Here is a 22,709-nt window from a genome sequence, read left to right as displayed (position 1 = left end):
CTCTTTGTTTATGTGTAAGTGATTCAGTGTCCTGGTGTCTGGTTGTTTGGAGGTAAACTGACGTCAAGAGGCCAAAGCATCTCTTCCAGCTTGTTAACCCCGATATTCAATTTCATACATCACTGCATTGAGACACACAGTAAGCCGTAGCAGTCCATTACAGAGCAGATGGTCATGTGACCGGGGTGTGCCCTCTGTGCAGTGCTGGGAGACACATGGGACACTTGTTCTGCAGTGTTTTACAGGCATGCTTTGGACATTTGGGCATAATGCAGATCATTTATGCCCTAAGAGTTTTTCTTTACTTATTCTAATAAGTAAAGCAGACTAAAAATGTTTGTGCTTATGATAAGTTGCTCTCATGTGTCTTTCCTGTTGAAGGCTGTCTTGTTTGACTCCTCATAAATCATCTTAAGGCCCTGGAAACACGGCAGTTAACCCAAAATGTTTATGTGGTAACATCTAAAAAAAAAGTCAGTATTGTTCAATACTACTGAAAAATCCTGAGTACATCGGGTTATACACTCATGAAAGTCATTTCTAATGGTCAGATCACATAGAAATTGCTTGACAAATGTTCATATTTCAGTGTGTATGGCCAACATGTCTTAGCTTATTGTATGAGATTAATCCTCCCTTGTCTAGTTGAGTAAAATGTATAATACTGGGAATAATCCTGACATTAGCCTCTTTTTTATTTTTCCAGGACAGTGACATCCAGAAGAAGATCGACTATGAGATCCGAATGCGTGAGGGTGCGTGTAAGCTGCTGGCCGCATGTTCTCAGAGGGACCAAGCGCTGGAGGCCTCCAAGAGTCTCCTCACCTGCAACGCCCGCATCATGGCCTACATGTCAGAGCTGCAGCGCATGAAGGAGGCACAAGTCATGCAGCGGCTCGCATGCAGGTCAGCAGTCACTTTTGATTCATTTAGTTCAGTTTGTGTCAACAAGTTTGGTTGAACTAAATTAGATTTTTGGGTGTCTTTGATGTTTGTGGTGCTTTATAAAAGGTTAATCAGATTATAGGCCAGTTTCTTTGGGTCAGGCATTTCTATTATACTGTCAGCACTGGTAACAAATATAAAGTTTCATCAAAATATTCACTTCTAATAAATGCAGTTTGACATCTGTTGACCAGTACTTCAACACAGACAAAATCCAACACTTATATGCTTTTTGTCTAAAAATAGCAGAATGTATTGGCTAAAGTAGAGCAAATTGGGCAGCCACAAAGCACATGACAGCAGAAAACAGTGTTGAGGTCAGAAAGAGTTCAATGTGGTGACAGCGAACACTGTATCACTCTACAGCTAATGTCAAAGCATTAAAGGGGTCATATGATGCTTTTTTTAAAGATCATTATTTTGTGTATTTGGTGTAACAGAAATATCTCTTTGGTTTTGAGACTTTAGTCTTTGCAACTTCGGGGATCTTATCTATGCACAATCAGCTTGTAACACTCCAAAGAGAAAGGAAAACTTGAAATCGCATCATATGACCCCTTTAAATGTTCATTTAAGGCAAATACAACAAGCTTGTCCTTTTAATCACATGGTTGACCTTAAGACACAAAACAAATGTAAAACTAAAGCTATGTTCAGAAAAACTTCTGTCTAATGTTTTCAAAAAATATTTTTTGTATCCCAGTTTAATATGTAGAGGCAGTTGTAATTGGGGCATTTAAGGGTTTTAAGAACTCGTTGTGCTGTCATCTTGAACTTATGTAAGGATGTCAGCACATTGCTTTTTTATTTGGCATATCATCCAACCTGACACAATGACATTGGCTCAACCAATATTATAAGTTTGGGATGGGACTGTCAAATGGCAGACAGAGGAAGTGCTCAGGAAATTTTTACAATTCCGTTTGGTGACACACACTTCAGCTTTAATTATGACTGAAGCATTTTACGCATTGTGGTTTGTGTCTTATTGTTTGTGTTCAGGTCTTCTGATGCAGGTCCAATGGATGACCGATCCCCATGTAAGGGCAAAGTAGCCATTTCAGGTATGTTCACAGAAAAGAATTCAGGTAGTTATGATTAATTCACGTAATGAAAAAATATACACTACTGTTCAAAATTCTGGGGTCTGTACGTTTTTTTTTAAAGAACTATCACATCAGAAGTGCCACAGTAAATCAAAAGCGACAGTTGTAACATTTAGAATGTTACAAAAGATTTCTGTTCATTTCATATGAATGCTGTTCTTTTGAACTTTGTATTCATCAAAGAATCCACGGTTTCCACAAAAATATTAAGTGTTTTCAACATTCATAATAATAAGAAATGTTTCCTCAGCACCAAATCAGCATATTAGAATGATTTCTGAAGGATCATGTGACACTGAAGAATGGAGTAATAATGCTGAACATTCAGCTTTGCATCACGGGAATAAATTACATTTTATTTATTAAAATAGAAAAAAAGTTATTTTAAATTGTAACCATATTTCACAATATTACTGTTTTTACTGTATTTTAAAAAATTTAATAAATGCAGCCTTGGTAAGTATGAGACGTCCTTCAAAAACATTGAAAAATCTTGCTGACCCCAAACTTTTGAATGGCATGTATGAACAGAGAATGTTATATATGGATTCTGGTGTATATAACTTTCTCTGGTTTTGATTGTGTGTATTGTGCGTAAATCATGCAAACCAGTTTGTTTATGCGGGTGTCTGAGCACTAAATCACACCCCTGCTGTTTTATATATCAGCGCCTGTGTCTCAGTCTGCTTGGGGCTTCTTTTACGAGTCGTCCTCCCCTCCTCACTGTCTGGATCTTTTAGAGGGACCAGCCCCCTCTTAACACCCAGTGCTATTAACTCGCAGTTCAAACTCCTTGACTGCACCCATGGCAATCTGTGTTTGAGGCCTGGAGGGTTGATACTCAGAAAATGCTGTAATTATGACGTCATTATGAAGATGTTATAGAGGACCTTATACCCTTACTTCACACTCATATGCAAACTAACCTTCTGAGACCCAGAATTTTTTTTTTTTGTGTGTGAATTAAGTATTTTTTTCATGTCATTACATTGTTTAGTGCATAAGAACAAAAAATAATAATAATTTAGAAAAATTATGTTTTATTCATATGTTATGATATGTCCTCTGTAGAGGACACCAGGACTCAATTAAAAAAATAAAAAATAAATAAAGAACATGAATAGGCAAAAACAATAAATCATCAATATTTTTTTTTTATTCGAAACTTTGTATAAAGATGATTCTCAACTATGTTATGAAAGATATAACGGGATAATTTGATATACCATTTTGCTTTATGCAGTATGTGTTTAAAATGGCCATAAGAGTGCTATCTATACACTGTATCTAATTTGCATATTAATGTGTTCTTGGGACATTATGTAATAAAAAAGAAGTGTAATAATGGGAGTAATAATTGGCAAGATTTTTTATATTAATACCTAATATTTCATAGGAATATTGATATATCATTTCTTTTTCCAATTCACTTGTTGTGTCTCCCAAAATGCGTAATAAACATGCTTTTAGTCCTGGTGTCCTCTACAGTGGACATGTAAGAAATCAATGTCCTGTTTCGTAACAGAAAGTCATATTTTGATTTGAAACCCCATAACATTTTTCTGAGATGTTGATTTATGACAAACAGTTTAGAAATGTGTCAGATTTAAAGGATAATAACAAAATATTTTCATATTTCCATAAGGATGTTAAATTTGATCACTAAATTAATGTCAGCCATTTTTAAAGGCAGAGGAGAGGGAGTGGTCATGGTGAAACTTCCAAACATTTGGTATCTCTGAAAAGCCCTGAATGTGCTCTGTACAGGACATCCAGACTTAAAACTGTGTTAAAATATGATGTCCTCTACTGAGGACAGAAGGTCTCAGGAGGCTAATGTAAACCACACTCATGTGTAGTCACAGACGGAATCAACAGAATTTTCTGCTTTTTTTTGTCAAATTCTGTGCAGTGATTTTATTGGTGAATAAATACGTGATCAATTTAGACAAAATGTTTAAAGAACATATATATATGAAGGAAGGAATTTTATTTCAGTATTTACAGGGTATCAGCAGGATTTTTGAAAAATCAATTTAAGGCTTTTTATGACCCTTTTTAAGACCTGCACTAGAAAAATTAACATCATATGAGTGGGGTTGGGCAATGTCTAGTGTAACATATTAAACTGTAAAATTATATGATTTACAGTTCAATTACAGGTTTTCACAAAAACAAAAAGTCTTATAAAATGATAAACATCACATTTCAGCCTTTAAACCATTTAAGAAAAGGGATGAGTCAAATGTATAAATTATTATATTAATATTAAACATATAAATATTACGGTCTTAATTTATTAGATTTTTAGAAGGCACATTAGCTTCTTTCACATTTACAACTCTACGTGTTTGCTGCGTAAAAATCATGGGTCAATATTCGCATTGATCTGAACATAAGTAGCAGAAAGGCTTATTGATAATGCAAATTAATTCTCTGCCACTAGGTGGGCCTTTTGAAACAGCAGAAATATAGCGGTTTCCCTGGTAACGGCTGTACACAAAGCAGTACTGCGCTCATAAACACTGCTTTATTAGGCATTATAGGAAAGATTAAATGAAAATGCCATGGAAACTTTTCTAAAGAAAGTCAGTTCCCTTCAGAGATACATTCATATAAAAACACCCGCGCCACGTTTTGACTTTGTAATGTGCAGCGCTCATAAGCTATTCATTCAGGCTATTTTAGATTTTAAAGTTTAATCCAGCTATATTGCGATTCTTGTGTTTCCGTCCCCAAATGTAAGACCTCTTGAAATTATAATTAGGACTTTTCTTATAACATATAAGTTTAATTTATTTATTTTTATGGCCTTAAAGTGCCCCTATTATGCCTTTTCAAATATTACCTTTCATGCAGTGTGTCGTGTAGCTGTATGTGAACATAAACTATCTGCAAAGTTGTGAAGCCGACAGTGCACAATAAATAAAGTTATTGTCTATCAAAAAAAAGAGTCTGCTCGCAATCGCCTAAACGAGTCGTACAGTAAAATTTCCGTGTGGTTAACATCATGTCGAGAAGACGCTGTATCCTACGCTGTGAGAGTAAATTTGTTTTATCACGTTATAATTACCACAAACTTGTTAACACTTGACACTTAGCACTGAGAAACGTCCTGCTCCAGTCGTGCTTGCGAATCAGTCTTTTGTCGATCAGCCAGTTCAACCGTTTCATCATCAGACTCCGGCTCGAATTGGTAAGGTACAATCGATACCATCTTTTCTATGTATTGACAAGTCTTGAGGGCTGTCATTCCGTCATGGCAACGGGCGTTTCGTTTTCCGACACGCGCTGTACGCGGTAGACCAATCCAGAGCCAATCTCTCTACGGCTCTGGACCAATCACAAAGGACTGCGCCATCTGACCAATCACAGCAGTGAGGGCTCACAGAAAGGAGGGGTTTAGAGACTGATTCTTTGAACTGCTTCACACGAGTCATTTATGAATCATTTAGAAATGAGGTCAAATTAAATCTATTTTTTGAGAAAACTAACGTGTTTTTTGACCTTGCATGCATGTAAACCTGTTTTAGGAGACTGATAAAAAAATTATAGCAACCTTAAAAATGGCATAATAGGGGCACTTTAAATTTGATACATCTAAATTGAAGACTTTTTAAGGACCCGTGGGAACCCTGTATTTAAGATAGCCCGTCAGGCAGGGTGGTGATACATTTTGGTAGCCTGACTGGAAGACACAATAGCCCCGGGACGTTGGGCTAGCGATTTTGCGAGCCCTGGAATTTTATCAATGACCAGCATCCCTGTTCTGCAGAAATATGCTGTGCTTTCTTCGGCTGCAGATTCTGTGTGGGATTCCTGCTCATGCAACATCATTCCACTAAACAAATGCATCCAGGCTGTTTATCATGTAGTTCATCCCACGCACATACAATCTAATGTTCCCACATGCAGCCTCGGTTTTGTGTTTTCTGCTGTCCATCATCTACATTCAGTACCCAATTATTGTTCCCTAACAACCTCTTCCTATTAATTTAATTGAAGTTCTGTTGTTATTAACAAGCCTGATTACACAGACCTTGACAGAGAAGCTCATCCAGGTGGGCTGAAGTGATGATGTGGTCTTGATGTGGTGGGTGGGCCAGTATGATAATGGTGATTTATACTGGCTGGTAGCATGGCATAAAATACCAGATGTGTGTTGTGAACATATTTTTCTTTTGATTGACATGGAGTGACAGCCGACATTGGTTGCTCGCAGCTGTGAGTGACACTGAGTGTGTGTGTGTGTGTGTGTGTGTGTGTGTGTGTGTGTTATAACCTTGTGTTTCGCTCTGACCTCCAATTCCTCTTTTTTGCAGATCTACGGATACCTCTAATGTGGAAAGACACAGATTATTTTAAGAATAAAGGAGGTAACATCTGTTTTTCCTCTTCACTCTGATATGCAGGTTAAATAACAGAGCAGGTTGTTTAGAATATATTTGATCTTTATAACCCTTGTATAGCACACACACACACACACACACGCATATGCATTACCGTGATAACGAAAAACACATTTATTTATGAAGCGTTCAGGCACAGCAAAGCCCTCTGGGTAAACAGAATATTATTACAGGCATCGGAAACCTTTTTCCAGACCACAGTGACTAATGTCGTTTCGCCTAAGGTGCTTAGAGCAGCTGATAGAGGTGATATTATGTTGATGAATGTGACACAGGAACCCACATGCATGTGTTATTCTCTCATGGGAAAGCTTTTATATGTACTTTATCCTGTTAATGGGAACATATATTTTAACAGCCATCGAAATGATTAGGACAAGAACGTTTAACACTGGTTGTGTCACAATTATTCATGTTCTACAATTTGTACAAGGAAGAAAATGCACAGATACTAATGTTGCCCTGAGCAGGAAAAGGCAGGACAGCTCACACACAGGTGCAGGAGTAAATGTTTCCTGAATGAACAGAGCTGCTCGGGGGGATTTTATAGGCACTGGGCCAAGCATGCAGCTACACTGGTGAAGACATTAGAGCAGGTGTGACTTGTAAGTAGTACATGTAAATGTCTTTCTTTATTTCTTCAGAGCTGCACCGGTGCGCTGTGTTCTGTCTGCTGCAGTTGGGTGGTGAGATCTTTGACACAGACATGGTGATGGTGGACAGGACGCTGACAGACATCTGCTTTGACAACACAATTGTCTTGTGAGTGTGCATGTTTATTGTGTCATTTTAACTGTTTCTGGACATTTATTCTACACATACATATGTTTTTAATCTTTGTGCAACTTCCAAACCAGCTATAGTTTGTTTGTGTCAGTATATAAACTATATAAACTTTAAAAAAACATTTTATATATAAGTCTTACTGACCCCAAACTCTTGAATAGTAGTGTATACTGAATTTAAATCTACATTTGCACTATTTTAACATTAAATGTGTGGAGTAATGCGAAGCAATGTGCTTCAATCATGCTTTTGTTTACTGTGTGCAGTAATGAAGCCAGTCCAGGGTTCGAGCTGCGGGTGGAGCTGTATAGCTGTTGTTCAGAGGAGGACTACTCAGCAGGCAGCACTCCGCGGAAGCTGGCCAGCAAGCTGAGCTCATCTCTGGGAAGGTCAGCAGGAAAGAAAATGAGGGCGGCCTTGGAGCCCGGAGCCAGCAGCCCCACTAGCAATGGAGGAGGAGCGGCAATCCTGCTGCCTGTGCCCTCTGTACCGTAAGTGTGTAGAAACACACACACAAACACACTGCTGCTACGTGAATCAAAAATGCTAAAAGGATTGCTGTGGACTGCAGTCCAGTGATAAACATATGTTCAAAGATATGGAAAAACAACAAGCAACATACAAGACTGTTTAAAAGTCTGGGATCTGTACGATTTTTTTAATGCCTTTGAAAGTCTCTTATGCTCACCAGGACTGCATTTATTGGATCAAAACTACAGTAAAAACAGAAATGTTGTGAAATAATATTAAAATTTAAAATAACTGTTTGCTATTTGAATAGAATTTCAAATGTAATTTAATTTTATTGATGACCAAGCTGAATTTTTATCAATCATTATTCCAGTCTTTAGTGTCACATGATCCTTCAGAAATCATTCTAATATGCTGATTTGGTGCTCAAGAAATGTTTAGTATAGTAATAAAAAAAATATATTACTGACCCCAAACTGAACACTTTTTAATGGCTTTTCAATTATTTACTGGCTTGTCACAAAAAATAAATAATTATAAGGTATTATTATTTCAGGACTTTTTTTATATTTGTGGTCCAGGGTCACATATATTTTATATGTGACCCTGGACCACAAAACCAGTCTTAGGTCACTTGGGTATATTTGTAGCAATAGCCAAAAAACATTGTATGGGTCAAAATTGTCGATTTTTCTTTTATGCCAAAAATCATTAGTATATTAAGTAAAGATCATGTTCCATGAAGATATTTTGTAAATTTCCTACCATAAATATATCAAAACTTAATTTTTGATTATTAAATTACCAAAGGAAACACGAGACACCTTCCACTTTCTCCGTTCAGCATCCCTATCATGCATGCTATCATAAAATCATTGAATTCAAGCAGCTTCAGGGATTCACTAATATCGCCAAATCAACATTCCTGCTCTCATATGGACGATTTTATTGCAGTTTATGGTTTTTATGTCCTTTTTTGAGATTGACTGACCTTGAGTCAAACAAGTGTGGACAGGAGAGTAATTTTAATTAATAATTTTGCTCTTTTTTATTTTTTTTTATATTTTCAATATATTTTTATAAAATTTTCAGTATTTATAATATTGTAAGAACTTTTTCTTTTAAAATATTACTATATAGGCTGCATTTCATTTTAGCTCAGTTCTAGCTTTTATTTATTTCTAGGTAGTAATTTAGTGCAACAACTAGTTTTTCACTCAATTACTGATTTTTAGTTCAAGTTTAACATTGAAACACCCATCTCATATTTATATTTCATTTTAGTTCAGCTTTATTTCAATTCAACACAAATGTGTTAATAGTTTAAGTTAAAATCATCTAATTCAAGCAGCTTCACACCAGTTTCATCCTGAATATCTTTTCAGGGATTCACTAAAATCCCCAAATCAACATTCCTGCTTTCATATAGACTTTTTTTTATTTTTTATTTTTATAAATATTTTCAATAGTTTTACATTTTTTTTGTTTTTTTTTGTTCATCTCATATTTATATTTTATTTAAATTTTTAATATTTCCCTTTTTTCCCCTATTTACTATTTTATCCCAATTTTCTATAATTTTTTTTAATTTGCATTTTATTTTATTTTAGTTTGTTTCAATTTAACAACATTTGTTTTAATAGTTTTCGTTTTAATTTAACATTTAGTGTTTCCATCTCATATTTATATTTTATTAAAAATTTTAATATTTCCTTTTTTTCCTATTCTTTTATCCCAATTTTCTATTTTTTTATTTGCATTTTATTTTATTTTATTTTGTTTCAATTTAACAAAAATGTTTTAATAGTTTTGGTTTTAATGTCACCTGTACCATAATAACCCTGGTTAACAACAAGGGCGAGTGACTTACAGAATTGCCCTTTTTAAGCTCAACTATTGCTTTATTGGCCGTTTACCTTCAGGAAGGGAATGACGAAGGGCCTCAGGGGGAAGTTTGTAGCTTCTTGCAGTCTGGAGTGAAACTCTTCAATGGTGACGGTGGAGTTCTGTGGGAGAAACACATGGCTTGTTAACTCTAGCTCACATCTGATCAAACGGTGCTCGTGAAAGGCGTGTGTGAGAGACGCACCACCAGCGCCAGCACCAGGTTTCGGACGCTCTCTCCGATCTCGGGCGAGATGTCGTTGCCGAACTGCTGCAGTGTTGTGAGGAAGCGCTTGAGTTTGCTCAGCTGTCGCGCGCCGCAGGTGGCTGGAAGCTGCTGATTGGCCAGAGAGGAGGAAGATGATGATGAAGGGCCGTTGCTGTAGCGCTGAGGCGGCGAGGGAATGGCGTTGAGCATCGGCGGGGAATGATTGATCCCATTAGTCACTGCAGAAACAGAGAATGTGGTTAGCAATGATCTGCAAAATATTTTAGTATTATTTATGTACAATAATAGTTTTTATTAATATTTCGAATTATCTTTTATATTTTATTATATTTTATGTTTCCAGTTTTTATTTTAATTTTAGTTTTCTTATGTGCTTTTGTCTTTTTTTTTATATTACTATTTGTGACCCTGGAGCACAAAAGCAGTCTTAAGTCGCTGGGGTATATTTGTAGCAATAGCCAAAAATACATTGTAGGGGCAAAATTATCTCATTTTTCTTTTATGCCAAAAATCATTAGTATATTAAGTAAAGATCATGTTCCATGAAGATATTTTGTAAATTTCCTACCATAAATATATCAAAACTTAATTTTTGATTATTTATATGCATTGCTAAGAACTTAATTTGGACAACTTTAAAGGCGATTTTCTCAATATTTAGATTTTTTTTGCACCCTCAGCTTTCAGATGATGTATAAATCTCAATTTTAAAAAATTGACCCTTATGACTGGTTTTGTGGTCCAGGGTCACATATGTATTAGCAAATATACTGTATATGCAAATATCCAGCAAATATATATTTTAAATGTATTCACAATTAATTTGATTACTTCATCAGTTTATCATTAATTCGTCAGTTTATTCATCAGTTTATTTATTTGTATTTGATTGACAGTCATAGTTTAAATATGTTTGCATATTCCCTTCTCTGATTGTGTTTTATGTGTTTATAGGGGGCCCAAATATCATCTTTTGGCTCACACAACCCTCAATCTCTCTCACGTCCAGGACAGCTTCCGCACACATGACCTCACAATCACTGGAAATGGTGAGCTGCCGAACCCATTATTAAAGCTCAACTTTTTTAACCAGGAATATCTTTATTTAGAAAACATGTCAAAATACTGTATATGTTAGCCACAATTTTTTTTTTTTTGACTTTTGAAATTCTAATAATATGTCATTTGAAATTATAATTTGGCATTTTACTTTTAAAATTTTTTTTAAGATACAAGTGATAAAGTGCGATGATTTGATATGTCAACAAGTGCCTTCTGGGATTTTATTAAAAGCTCATTATATTTATGACATGCTAGTTTTCTTCACATTGCAGGTAATCAATTACAGACAGGCCCGCAGAGCACATTTATGTGTGTGTTTGTGTGTGCATTGTCAATGTCTGTCAGATTTATTGTGTTAGGGTCATGCTCATAAACTTCTTGGGATGGCCAGTCAATTTGAAGGGCCAATAAGAGGCGTTATAGCCGTCTTCATGTCTGAGGAGTTACTGCAGACAGTCTTACAGCCTGAGTGTGGGCTGCTCGCTCTCGCAGATGCTAGATTACTTTGTTGTAAAAGATGTACTAAAACTATAGGGTGCAAAACATGACGTCATTTGAATAGCTTGTTTACTTGGTTTTAAAATACAGTTTCTAACTTTGTAAGATCACACATTCCTATCTTTCTCTCAGTAGGAGTGCCATTACTGTATCATTTTGTCTCTTTGTCTCTCTGTAGAGGAGTGTTCGTACTGGCTGCCTCTGTATGGCGGTGTGTGTTGTCGTCTGGCCGCTCAGCCTCACTGTATGACACAGCAGATGATGAGTGGCTGTCTGAGGGTAAAGGTGTGTAGGAAACACACTCACTCACTTCAATATCATATTTCCCCATTTTTAAGTCGCTGGGGTATATTTGTAGCAATAGCCAAAAATACATTGTAGGGGCAAAATTATCTCATTTTTCTTTTATGCCAAAAATCATTAGTATATTAAGTAAAGATCATGTTCCATGAAGATATTTTGTAAATTTCCTACCATAAATATATCAAAACTTAATTTTTGATTATTTATATGCATTGCTAAGAACTTAATTTGGACAACTTTAAAGGCGATTTTCTCAATATTTAGATTTTTTTTGCACCCTCAGCTTTCAGATGATGTATAAATCTCAATTTTAAAAAATTGACCCTTATGACTGGTTTTGTGGTCCAGGGTCACATATGTATTAGCAAATATACTGTATATGCAAATATCCAGCAAATATATATTTTAAATGTATTCACAATTAATTTGATTACTTCATCAGTTTATCATTAATTCGTCAGTTTATTCATCAGTTTATTTATTTGTATTTGATTGACAGTCATAGTTTAAATATGTTTGCATATTCCCTTCTCTGATTGTGTTTTATGTGTTTATAGGGGGCCCAAATATCATCTTTTGGCTCACACAACCCTCAATCTCTCTCACGTCCAGGACAGCTTCCGCACACATGACCTCACAATCACTGGAAATGGTGAGCTGCCGAACCCATTATTAAAGCTCAACTTTTTTAACCAGGAATATCTTTATTTAGAAAACATGTCAAAATACTGTATATGTTAGCCACAATTTTTTTTTTTTTGACTTTTGAAATTCTAATATGTCATTTGAAATTATAATTTGGCATTTTACTTTTTTAATTTTTTTTAAGATACAAGTGATAAAGTGCGATGATTTGATATGTCAACAAGTGCCTTCTGGGATTTTATTAAAAGCTCATTATATTTATGACATGCTAGTTTTCTTCACATTGCAGGTAATCAATTACAGACAGGCCCGCAGAGCACATTTATGTGTGTGTTTGTGTGTGCATTGTCAATGTCTGTCAGATTTATTGTGTTAGGGTCATGCTCATAAACTTCTTGGGATGGCCAGTCAATTTGAAGGGCCAGTAAGAGGCGTTATAGCCGTCTTCATGTCTGAGGAGTTACTGCAGACAGTCTTACAGCCTGAGTGTGGGCTGCTCGCTCTCGCAGATGCTAGATTACTTTGTTGTAAAAGATGTACTAAAACTATAGGGTGCAAAACATGACGTCATTTGAATAGCTTGTTTACTTGGTTTTAAAATACAGTTTCTAACTTTGTAAGATCACACATTCCTATCTTTCTCTCAGTAGGAGTGCCATTACTGTATCATTTTGTCTCTTTGTCTCTCTGTAGAGGAGTGTTCGTACTGGCTGCCTCTGTATGGCGGTGTGTGTTGTCGTCTGGCCGCTCAGCCTCACTGTATGACACAGCAGATGATGAGTGGCTGTCTGAGGGTAAAGGTGTGTAGGAAACACACTCACTCACTTCAATATCATATTTCCCCATTTCAGTTTAGTTTGGCTAATGTTCTTCCTTTCTCTCAAGCTTGGAGGTGAGCCACAAGGATGGACAAATGTCTATGGTGTTTTAAAAGGAACAAATCTCTTCTGCTATCATCAAAAAGAGGACATGGAGGCCAATGTGGAGCCTGTCTTAACGATTGGGATTAACAAAGTAAGTTCAGTCATACTCTGGAGATTTTAAGCGTGCTCATTTATGCACATGATATCAGGGTCATTGTTCTGCTTTTGGAAATATCACGAGATATTTTTCTTTGTGAGTATCTTGAAAGCACTCTTTCAAATGGATACTCTCTTTTTTAGAAAGAGAGAATCCATTTGTCGGAACATTTTTCATTGTGTCTGTAGTTATGAAAAGACGTTTTTGTTTGCCATGCACTGGATCTGGATCTTTCAGTGCCCCTAGAGAGCTGCCTGTCACGAGCACAAAGAGCTTGTTTTAACATCTGAGAGCTGCACTGTGAGTCTGCACATTCCTCAGCTCTCAGGTGACTGCTGTGCACTACACACGCTTTACTTGTGCTCTGCTTCCACCTACTTGATAGAGCTGAAATTACTATTTTATACAGAAAAATATGTGCAAAACTTTTGCTACAGTTATTGCTATTATATACTATGACTTCAAACAAGAACCTTATGCAAAACGGCGTAGTTCAGAATGTTTTAAAAGAAGTCTGAAAGTGAAAAACTAATATTTGACACTATATCCTTTAGATATGATGATAATAATAATGTAAATTGCAAAATGTGTAGTAAACAAGTCTTCAAACTGAAACTCTGTCAGACTGTACATTATTCTGCTTATAACATTGCTCCATATCACATAAATAAATAAATGACATTAAATTTGAGTTTAAATTATTTTATATTGTTAGAACAAATAGACAAAAGTACTACTGTAGTATTGTGTATAGCTGATATTGTTGTTGGTGTTATTTTTAAGTATGCATAAATAATGTGTGAGCAGTCAACCGTTACCTATGTTTTTGTTTTTAAGTTAGCATACTTTTATTTTGCACTGAATTTCAAATTAATAATAAAACCATCAGATTGTGCATTTCAGTTATATACTTTAATATACTCTACACTTCAAAAGTTCTGGTCAGTAAGATTTTCTTTTTTTATTTGAAAGAAATTAATACTTTTGTTCAGCAAGGACACATTAAATTGACACATTAAATTTCAAACATGCTGATCTTCAAAGAACGTTTTATTAATCAAAGAATCCTAAAAAAAGGATCACATTTTCCACAAAAATATTAAGCAGCACACCTGTTTTCAACATTGTTTTAAATGTTTTAATTTGTAAATATATTGAAATAAAAAAACACGTTAAGTAGTAGTATTAGTAGTATTAAACAGTAGTAACAGTTTGTAAATAGTAGTAATATTTTACAGTATTTTAGGATTTTTTTTACTGTATTTTTGATCAAATAAACAAGATACTTCTTTAAAAAAAAACTGTATAAAAAATCATACTGACCCCAAACTGTTGTGTATATGATATCAGTTATAGTTTATAATTTCACAATTCTTACAAAAAAAAAATGTCATGTGTCTCCATCTCAGGAGACGAGAATACGGGCCGCAGAGAAGGATCCTCACAGCAAGGCACAGAATATCTGTATCACTAACCAGTATGGAGGAGAGGAGGTGATGCACACACTAACAGCGGACAGCAGAGAGGACACACAGCGCTGGATGGAGGCCTTCTGGCAGCAGTTCTATGATATGAGTGAGTACTTAAACTCTAAAATTACTAAAATGCACTAAGTGACCATAAAGCCATAAGCCACACAAGACATTGACAGTGCATTACTGTGCAAAAAACCATTAACTGTGGTAAAATCATTTTTATGTCAGCCCTAGAGTGGCTTTTTGCTTTTATGAAACCGTGACAGCAGCAATAATGCTAATGAAAGACACAGTGCTCAATTATATAATTTAAAAAAAAAATAATTAAATATATATATATATATATATATATACATTAAATTATTTTAATAAACAAATTATGAGATGTAATATAATTCATGAGCCTGATTGTTAGTTCAATGCATTACCAGAAAAGTTTGACTAAGCTGCATGCGCCCTCTACAGGCCAGTGGAGGCAGTGCTGTGACGACCTGATGAAGATTGAGCTGCCTTCACCACGCAAACCTGCCATAGTCACCCCGAAGCAGGGCTCCCTGTACCATGAGATGGGTGAGTGCATTCAGATACCTTTTTTACACATTTACAGAGGCTGGAGGAGAGTTTTAAGCTCTAGATTGGCACAAAATATAGGCCAGTGGCACTGTAGAGCCATACATCTAGACAGATGATGACAGAAATAATGCACACGCAGGATTTCCTGTCATGAATAACAGATATGCCTGTGAACCTAACGATGATGTGTGGATTGAACTGCATGTCCTCGTCCTCTGTCAGATCTGAGTCTTTCTCTTTATCAATTTATCTCCTTTAACTACTAAAATGAAAAGTCTGCTGTTTCTGACAAACTGACAGTCTTTTCTCTCTTTTCTTCTCTGTCTTATTCTCTCTGTGGTTTTTATGTCTGTCTCTTCACTGTTTTTTTCATGTCTGTTTTTTCCCTCCTCTTTCACTTTGTTCCTATTGATTTTTCATGCACTCTTGTATTTTCCTGGTTTCATGCCTTAAATTTGTAATCCAAACATCCATCCCATACATTCCCCAACCACTGTATCATTATTTGGTTGCTATATAAACACTCATTCCCTGCATTTGTTGGCCCCTCGTGCGTTTTGCTGGCCTCCCCCTCCTCAGTGGCCCCTGCATCCGGTGAGGGGCTTTTGCTGCAGGATAACGCTGTCTCTGCTGAGATCCGAGCTCTGCTCTCCTCTTATTACAATGACAGGTGAAGTAACTGTGATGAGAAGTTACCTGACCTCACGCTCTACCCTCAGAAGATGCTACTGTCCCACGAGATCCCAACCTTTTTTGTCGCCCCTGTGACCAACAACTTTTACTTGATGTAGATTTCAAATACGGTTCTAAGCTTATATAAATTAAATGAATAATGCACTAAGCTATTATTACTATTATTATTATATTATTAGATGACACCATAGTAGATTGCTAAATTTTCATTGTTTTAATTTGTACTTGTTTATAGTTTTTTTTCTTTGAATTAAAAACCATGAAGTATAAAATGATCAAATTAAATCTATGTAACAACAGAGTACATTGATTTATTATAATTTTTTAGTTTATTTGTTTTATTTTAACAGACAATTATTTTTATTTTTAAAAATACAGTTTTTATTTTATTTTTTATTATTTTATCTTATTTTATTTAACAATTTATTTTATTTTATTCTAAAAAGTACAATTATAATAACAAAAAATAATATAATAATAATATAAATAATAAAAATAAAAATATAATAATAAAAAATGTTAAAATAAATGACTGAAAATAAAACTTTTTATATTGTTTTATATTTACTAATTTTATTTTAACATTACTGTAATTTATTTTATTTTCACTATTTGTACACATTGACTTTTTTTTGCATATTGTTTCAATTGTACTTATTTTAAGAGGTTTTTTTTTTAATTGTGTCATTTTATGGTTTTAATTTTACTAATTTTATTTTAATTATAATAAAATATGCTTTCATAAGATTCATCAGCTTCCAACAATTAGCTTGCCAGTTCTTTATTGTGAAAAAAAAAACAAGTTAGAAAAACATGTCCCACTGTCTGAAAGCAATAATAATTTTTTTTTGGGTATGTTTTATCGAAAGACTATAAAAATGAAGCTTGCAACTCAAAATCAGCTGTCAGGCAAATAAATTTTTTTCTGCTTTTTTGAAAAAAAAGAAAAAAAAGTTTTCATTATGGCTACTGTTTCTCTTCCGTCACAGTTATTGATACGTCTGATGACATTGGAACCAGGCATGGTCCCCGGACACCTCTTCCTCCTCGGGTCGCTTCCGCCCCCGTACCCTCTCCCTGGACGCCAAGCTCTCCACTCTGCGCGCTCGGGGCTATGGTGGCTTCCGGTGCAACTGCCAGCCACCCACCGCCGGCTCTGGGTCTCCTCGCCCCACTCAGACTGCTCTGTCCTGCTCTAGTTCCACTTCCAGCAGCAGCTCCAGTGAGGGAAGCAACAGTCAAGAGTTAGACCTGGGCTTTTCTAGACCGTCCGGCGCACGCCACAGCTTGAGGAATCCACTTCCAGCAGCAGCTCCAGTGAGGGAAGCAACAGTCAAGAGTCAGACCTGGGCTTTTCTAGACCGTCCGGCGCACGCCACAGCTTGAGGAATCTGAGAGCTAAGCTAGACCCAAGGAACTGGCTGCAGAGTCAGGTGTAGCTGTTACACTTCCTCTGGTTACTGTCAGAGCCATCACAACTTCCTGTGTCTCCCTGGAAAAAACTGGAATACCTGAGGTCATGTGTGCTCAATGTCCGTCATTGCATTTTCTTTACATAATAATGGAGAGCAACATAAAAAATAACAATTTTCTTCTGCCTTTTAAAGGAGCCGCCACAATGGGAATCCAATACTATTAGTTATATAATACACTACTAATATATATAGCAGTACACATTGTCTCTTCATGAAAAGCTCATTATTTTGGATCTTTTGAGAGCGTAGTTGTTTTATGTGAGACAGATTCCTGGTACAGTGTTTTTAGACTGGATTGAAGCAGTAGCTTTTTGGCCAGTCATTGTGTCTGTGTGCACTGTTTTAGATATATGGTTTAGAAAGTGCTGTCAGGGTCAAGTCTGCTGAGTATTCATCATTACTCACATTAAGCCTGGCAAGTACACTACCGTTTGGGGTCAGTGAGATTTTTAAATGTTTCTGAGAATTTTTTAAAGTCTCGTATACTCAACAAGGCTGCATTTATTTGATCCAAAATACAGTAATATTGTGAAATATTATTATCATTTAAAATAACTGTTTCCAATATTAAAATATTTTATAATGTAATTTATTTCTGCGATGGCAAAGCTGAATTTTCAGCATCTTTACGTAATCATCATAATATGCTGATTTGGTGCTCAAAAACATTTCTTATTATTTTCAGTGTTGAAAACAATGCTGCTTATTATTTTGTGGAAACTGATTTTTTTTTCAGGATTCTTTGATAAAGAGCAGCATATTTTGTAACATTATAAATGTCTTTACTGTCATTTTTTAAAATCTATTTAATGCACCCTTGCTGAATTAAAGTATTAATATCTTTTTAAAAAATCTCACTGATCCCAAACATTTGAACGCTAGTATATTCAGGATCAGTGATCTTGGAAACATAGTATTAATAAACTTAACGTGTGAAAGTTAGCTTAGCACTGATGAATTTCACTTTATTAATAAGTGGTATTATCACTTTCTTCATAGGGTGCAGTGGCAGTTTAAATTCTGCATCTTTTTTCAATTGTTAATCATGTAATTAAGGACATTACCAATAACTGACTTTCTGTCAAGGTTCACACAGTCACTTTTGTTGATGTTGTGCTGTATGGTTGTTTTGGACATATACTGACAACTTGTGGTTTGGATCCCGTCTCACACAAAAGCAAAATTTTTCGTTTGCAGAAATGTGTGGTTGCAGAACCGCTCTCTCTGCAGTCAGCGATGGTTAATTTAATCTTTGATCAAAAGTGTCTAACAATAGAAGGGTTACTGAGTTAAAGCCAGCAGGATCTTAGCATGGCTGCCCTCGTAAGGAGACACGATCTATGTAAAATTAAACCGCTTTTATTATGCTATTGATGTGAATAGAGTCTTCGTCTCATCTAACAGTTCATGATTTGATACATATTTTTCAAAAGTACTATACGTTTCTTTTTGTGACACCTGAGGAAAAGTGCAACTCTAGAATTGTATAATATCTGCTATAATGTCTGTTACAGTTCATGACGTTCTCTTTGCATGGCTTCAGTATATATGCAAAGGTCCAGATGTCTCAAGACTATTCAAGTTTATCATGACGGGATATAATGTGATTCCGTTTACTACCTGTGACTGTAATGACCTCAGGATTACTGTACATACCTTATCTCACTCAGCAAATGTGAACCCCCTATCAGTCAGAAAAAGTAAAAAATCAGAATGCACATTAACTAGGATTCAGCACAAGCAGTGAAATTTGGCTGGAAGTTGAATGTTTTGGGTGCTTTGTTTTAACGGTCCTTCGTTTTGAGCCATTGCAGTAAAGGCCTGTCTGATTGACAAGGGTTGCGAAGGCACTACTATGCAAAGCTACAAGAGCTCAAAGTTAATTGTGTATTCTAGATTTCATTAAGTCAGCGGTGCACGCATTATTTGAAGATTTTCCTTTTCCTTGTTTGCTTGCGGGTCAGTTTTGTCAAGCACTTTGTGTGCTTCTAACTTTGTGAATTTGCAGTGTCATATGGCATCTTCCAGCTCAGATAAAGTGAACATTTGCTTGAAGACAAATATATACGCAATATTTACCATAATGAAAGTCTAGATAACTATTATTGTGATTTCAGTAAAACCTCAGGAGTGTAATTACAGTCCATCTTGCCATGAAAATATTAATTAAAAAAAACACATCTGCACAGTATATTAGGTATCCAAACCTGTATTGTATTTTTTTTTTTCATATGAAATTTAAAAAAATGGTCAGATGGAGACATGGTTTTCTTTATATAAATACAGGGATTAAAGTTCCGTCGCTACGACGGATTTCCGTCAGTTCATAAAGAGAGTCACTTGTCTCATTCCTGAATGAATCAGCCGTTCGAACGAATCAATTGAATGAATGATTCAGTGATAAAATCAGTGACATGCCGCCATCTGCTGGCGGATTTAGTTTCATTTTCAATAAGACAAATAAGTTACCAATCATATGAAATTAGTATTAATAATTTAATTTGTACTACAGAGGTGGCACAGAAGAACAAAAAAGTGGCTTGTAGGTAAATTTTCAGACGTTTAACAAGTGACTCTCTTTATGAACTGACGGAAATCCGTCGTAGCGACGGAACTTTAATCCCTGTAATTACATGTATAGTGTATTACAAATATTAGAAAGTTGGAAGTGTAGAAATACTAGACTAACCTATCCTCTTCAATTCAGAATTAGTAGAGAAAGTTTTGTCCTAGTACTGTGATGCTACATAATTAATAGTTCTCACTTGAAGGGCCACTGACTTGTATTTAAAAACTGTAAATTCATTTAAACACTATTTGTTCTTGTAAAGTTTTGTAATTTTGTGCGTTTATTAAAGTTGTATTTTACCATATTAATTTTTGTTATAAATAAAATTATATTGACATTTTATCAGACGCGTAAAGCTCTAATGATCCTGGTAGGTAACATTGAATGTTAAACTGGAGGTAAGTGTCATTTCAGCAAGCGGTCTGCATGTCTTTGGACAAACTAATAGATTCATGTACAAGAGCAATTTATTGTAAAGAATTACCAAAATTAAAAGTAAACAGCATTTTTGTGTGTATGTGTGTAATTCTCTTGATTCTTGCAGCGAATGTGTCAAGATAGTAAAAATGATTTTACTTGACTAAATGTTCAAGATAGTAAACTCAGTGTGACCCAGTAAAGTGAATCCCTTTAATTTTAACTCATGCATTAATACACAAGTAGTGAATATGTTTTTTTGAACATCATGATACTCAAAATATTATGAAGTCAGTGTACTGGCTGTGCAACAAATCAAAAACATAAAAGCATTATTGCAGAATGTGGGAAAAACAAAAACCTCATCGTTTATTACACTAAGAAATTACTAACAGAGAGCAAAGAGTAAGTTAAATGTGTTGGTGATTCTTCTATTGTTTGGTCTTCCCCATTAATACAGAAGAATTTTGTTAGTTGGAAAACGACCTATTACTAAAATCTGGTTACAAAAGTTAAATGGATTAGACAGACCCTCTCTAGAAGGAACAATATCTATGTCCTCGGTCAGAGATAAATATAAATAAAATAGAAAAACAATGTGTATTTGATAGCATTTACACAACAGTGAACTTTGTCTTATTTTACACTACTGTTCAAAAGTTTAGGGTTAGTAAGATTTTTTTTTTTTGAAGGAAATTAATACTTTTATTCAGCCTTGGTGAGCTTTAGAGACTTCTTTCAATAACATCTCAAATCTTACCGACCCCAAACTTTCAAACGGTAGAAAGGTGGAAGAATTTAATTTTGACGGAAGGTTCAGAGCATTTAAAAACATGTAATGGCTGCCAAGCTCAGTCTTAAGGGTATCTGCTTGTAATAATAACACTCATTTTTTTAACCATCATTTTTTAACCATGTATGTATGTATGCAGGTATGACAGGTATGCTATTCAGAATGCTGTAAACACATCTCTGCTTTAAAAAAAACATGACACGTTACAAGTATTAAACCTACATTATCAACACGTTTTACTGGTACTATGACATAGTACTAGTTCTCAAAAAAAAAGGAAAAAATAAACTCGTTTCTATACTCAGGACCAACTGACATGTGACTGTATAAGCTGGATTTATGTGTAAAGGCCTCAACATAAACTGAAATCTGTTCTCAGCAGACACCTCCACCACCTTTGGTATCATTTAGTAATGATAACAGTAACAACGGTATGTAAAATAATAAATGATGTAATGTGTAAATAATAAAAGGATCATTTGTGTACAATCAAGTGAGAATCCTCAGTCTGGCAGTTGATGATCACTAAAGTCTCAATATTCGACTTTGGCTGTTTGTTTTAGAGCAAAAGGAATCGTTGGCCAAGTTGTGCCAGTGAACGCTTCACTTGCAACCCTTTTCCTGTGACTCTTAGTCTCAGAGTACATGGTACATCCTCATAGACCGGGTTTTGTGGTTCTTGGTCCCTGAGAACTTGGTAAAAAATGAAGAGGAAAAGGAAAAGTCTTTAGATGGTCTCAACATAGTTGGCGGGAAAGAGACCCTGGCGTCCATCTTTACTGGAGCCCCTCCACCACGCTTTGTCGATTGTTTCCACATCACTGATGATATCACCAGGTTCAAATGAGAGCTCAGTGTCATCCTCTGTGGAGAACAGAGACGTTTTAAAGCATATCTTATTCAATTACACAGCACTGCTGTTGAAGCAAGCAACACTAACCTGCTTGGTAGTCATATAATGCTCTCACATGCAGAAGTCTTTCTGCTGATGACTGCAATAAGAAGGAACAACATGTTTTAGTACTTCCTTTCTTCTTTTATCACATTAATATTAATGACGAGTCATGATGTCTAGTGTGCTATGTACTTCGCCGTTCTCAGTCACCACCTCCGTCTGGATTTCATCGTCATCTTCCTCCTCACGATTAACCATATAACAGTACCGCTCAGGTGTGCTGTGCTCAGATACATCAACATCCTCTACTTAAAAACAAAACAAGTTGTTCAATATTCACATATATATACATTCATCACACGAGAGACAACAAAACTAGATAACGCAAGGCTGGAATACACTACACAACATTTGCCCAGATCTACAGATTCTGGGCCATCAAGTTGACAGATTTTACAAAA

General features: G+C 35.5%; 2 protein-coding genes across 6 annotated transcripts in view; one reads left to right on the top strand and one right to left on the bottom strand.

The window, feature by feature from the left end:
- Window positions 1–17,122, top strand: part of LOC107718341 (rhotekin-like) — a 59,138-nt gene extending 42,016 nt beyond the window's left edge. For 2 of the 3 annotated variants that reach the window (XM_016525386.1, XM_016525388.1), the window contains exons 2-11: window positions 707–906; window positions 1,948–2,009; window positions 6,374–6,427; window positions 7,105–7,222; window positions 7,513–7,737; window positions 10,785–10,879; window positions 11,569–11,675; window positions 13,224–13,352; window positions 14,768–14,933; window positions 15,299–15,728. In XM_016525386.1, the coding sequence (XP_016380872.1) occupies window positions 707–906; window positions 1,948–2,009; window positions 6,374–6,427; window positions 7,105–7,222; window positions 7,513–7,737; window positions 10,785–10,879; window positions 11,569–11,675; window positions 13,224–13,352; window positions 14,768–14,933; window positions 15,299–15,522 (1,380 nt within the window). In that variant the 3' untranslated portion in view covers window positions 15,523–15,728. Of the gene's footprint in view, window positions 1–706; window positions 907–1,947; window positions 2,010–6,373; window positions 6,428–7,104; window positions 7,223–7,512; window positions 7,738–10,784; window positions 10,880–11,568; window positions 11,676–13,223; window positions 13,353–14,767; window positions 14,934–15,298; window positions 15,729–15,985; window positions 16,077–17,088 lie in introns of those variants that run through there. The other variant, XM_016525387.1, reaches the window with a different exon arrangement.
- A 4,160-nt stretch (window positions 17,123–21,282) lies between these two features.
- LOC107718340 (drebrin-like protein A) overlaps window positions 21,283–22,709 on the bottom strand; it is a 32,840-nt gene continuing 31,413 nt past the window's right edge. Inside the window, exons 14-16 of one of the 3 annotated variants that reach the window (XM_016525383.1) lie at window positions 22,441–22,556; window positions 22,294–22,345; window positions 21,283–22,217 (exon numbers count right to left, since the gene is read on the bottom strand). In XM_016525383.1, coding sequence (XP_016380869.1) covers window positions 22,081–22,217; window positions 22,294–22,345; window positions 22,441–22,556 — 305 coding nt within the window. In that variant the 3' untranslated portion in view covers window positions 21,283–22,080. The remainder of the gene's footprint in view (window positions 22,218–22,293; window positions 22,346–22,440; window positions 22,557–22,709) is intronic. The other 2 variants (XM_016525385.1, XM_016525384.1) reach the window with 2 other exon arrangements.

This window comes from Sinocyclocheilus rhinocerous, unplaced genomic scaffold, assembly GCF_001515625.1.
Source record: "Sinocyclocheilus rhinocerous isolate Xijiao unplaced genomic scaffold, SAMN03320098_v1.1 scaffold1565, whole genome shotgun sequence".
Lineage (NCBI taxonomy): Eukaryota > Metazoa > Chordata > Actinopteri > Cypriniformes > Cyprinidae > Sinocyclocheilus > Sinocyclocheilus rhinocerous.
Note: the sequence above shows the minus strand (reverse complement) of the source record. Positions and strands in the feature narration are given on the sequence as shown.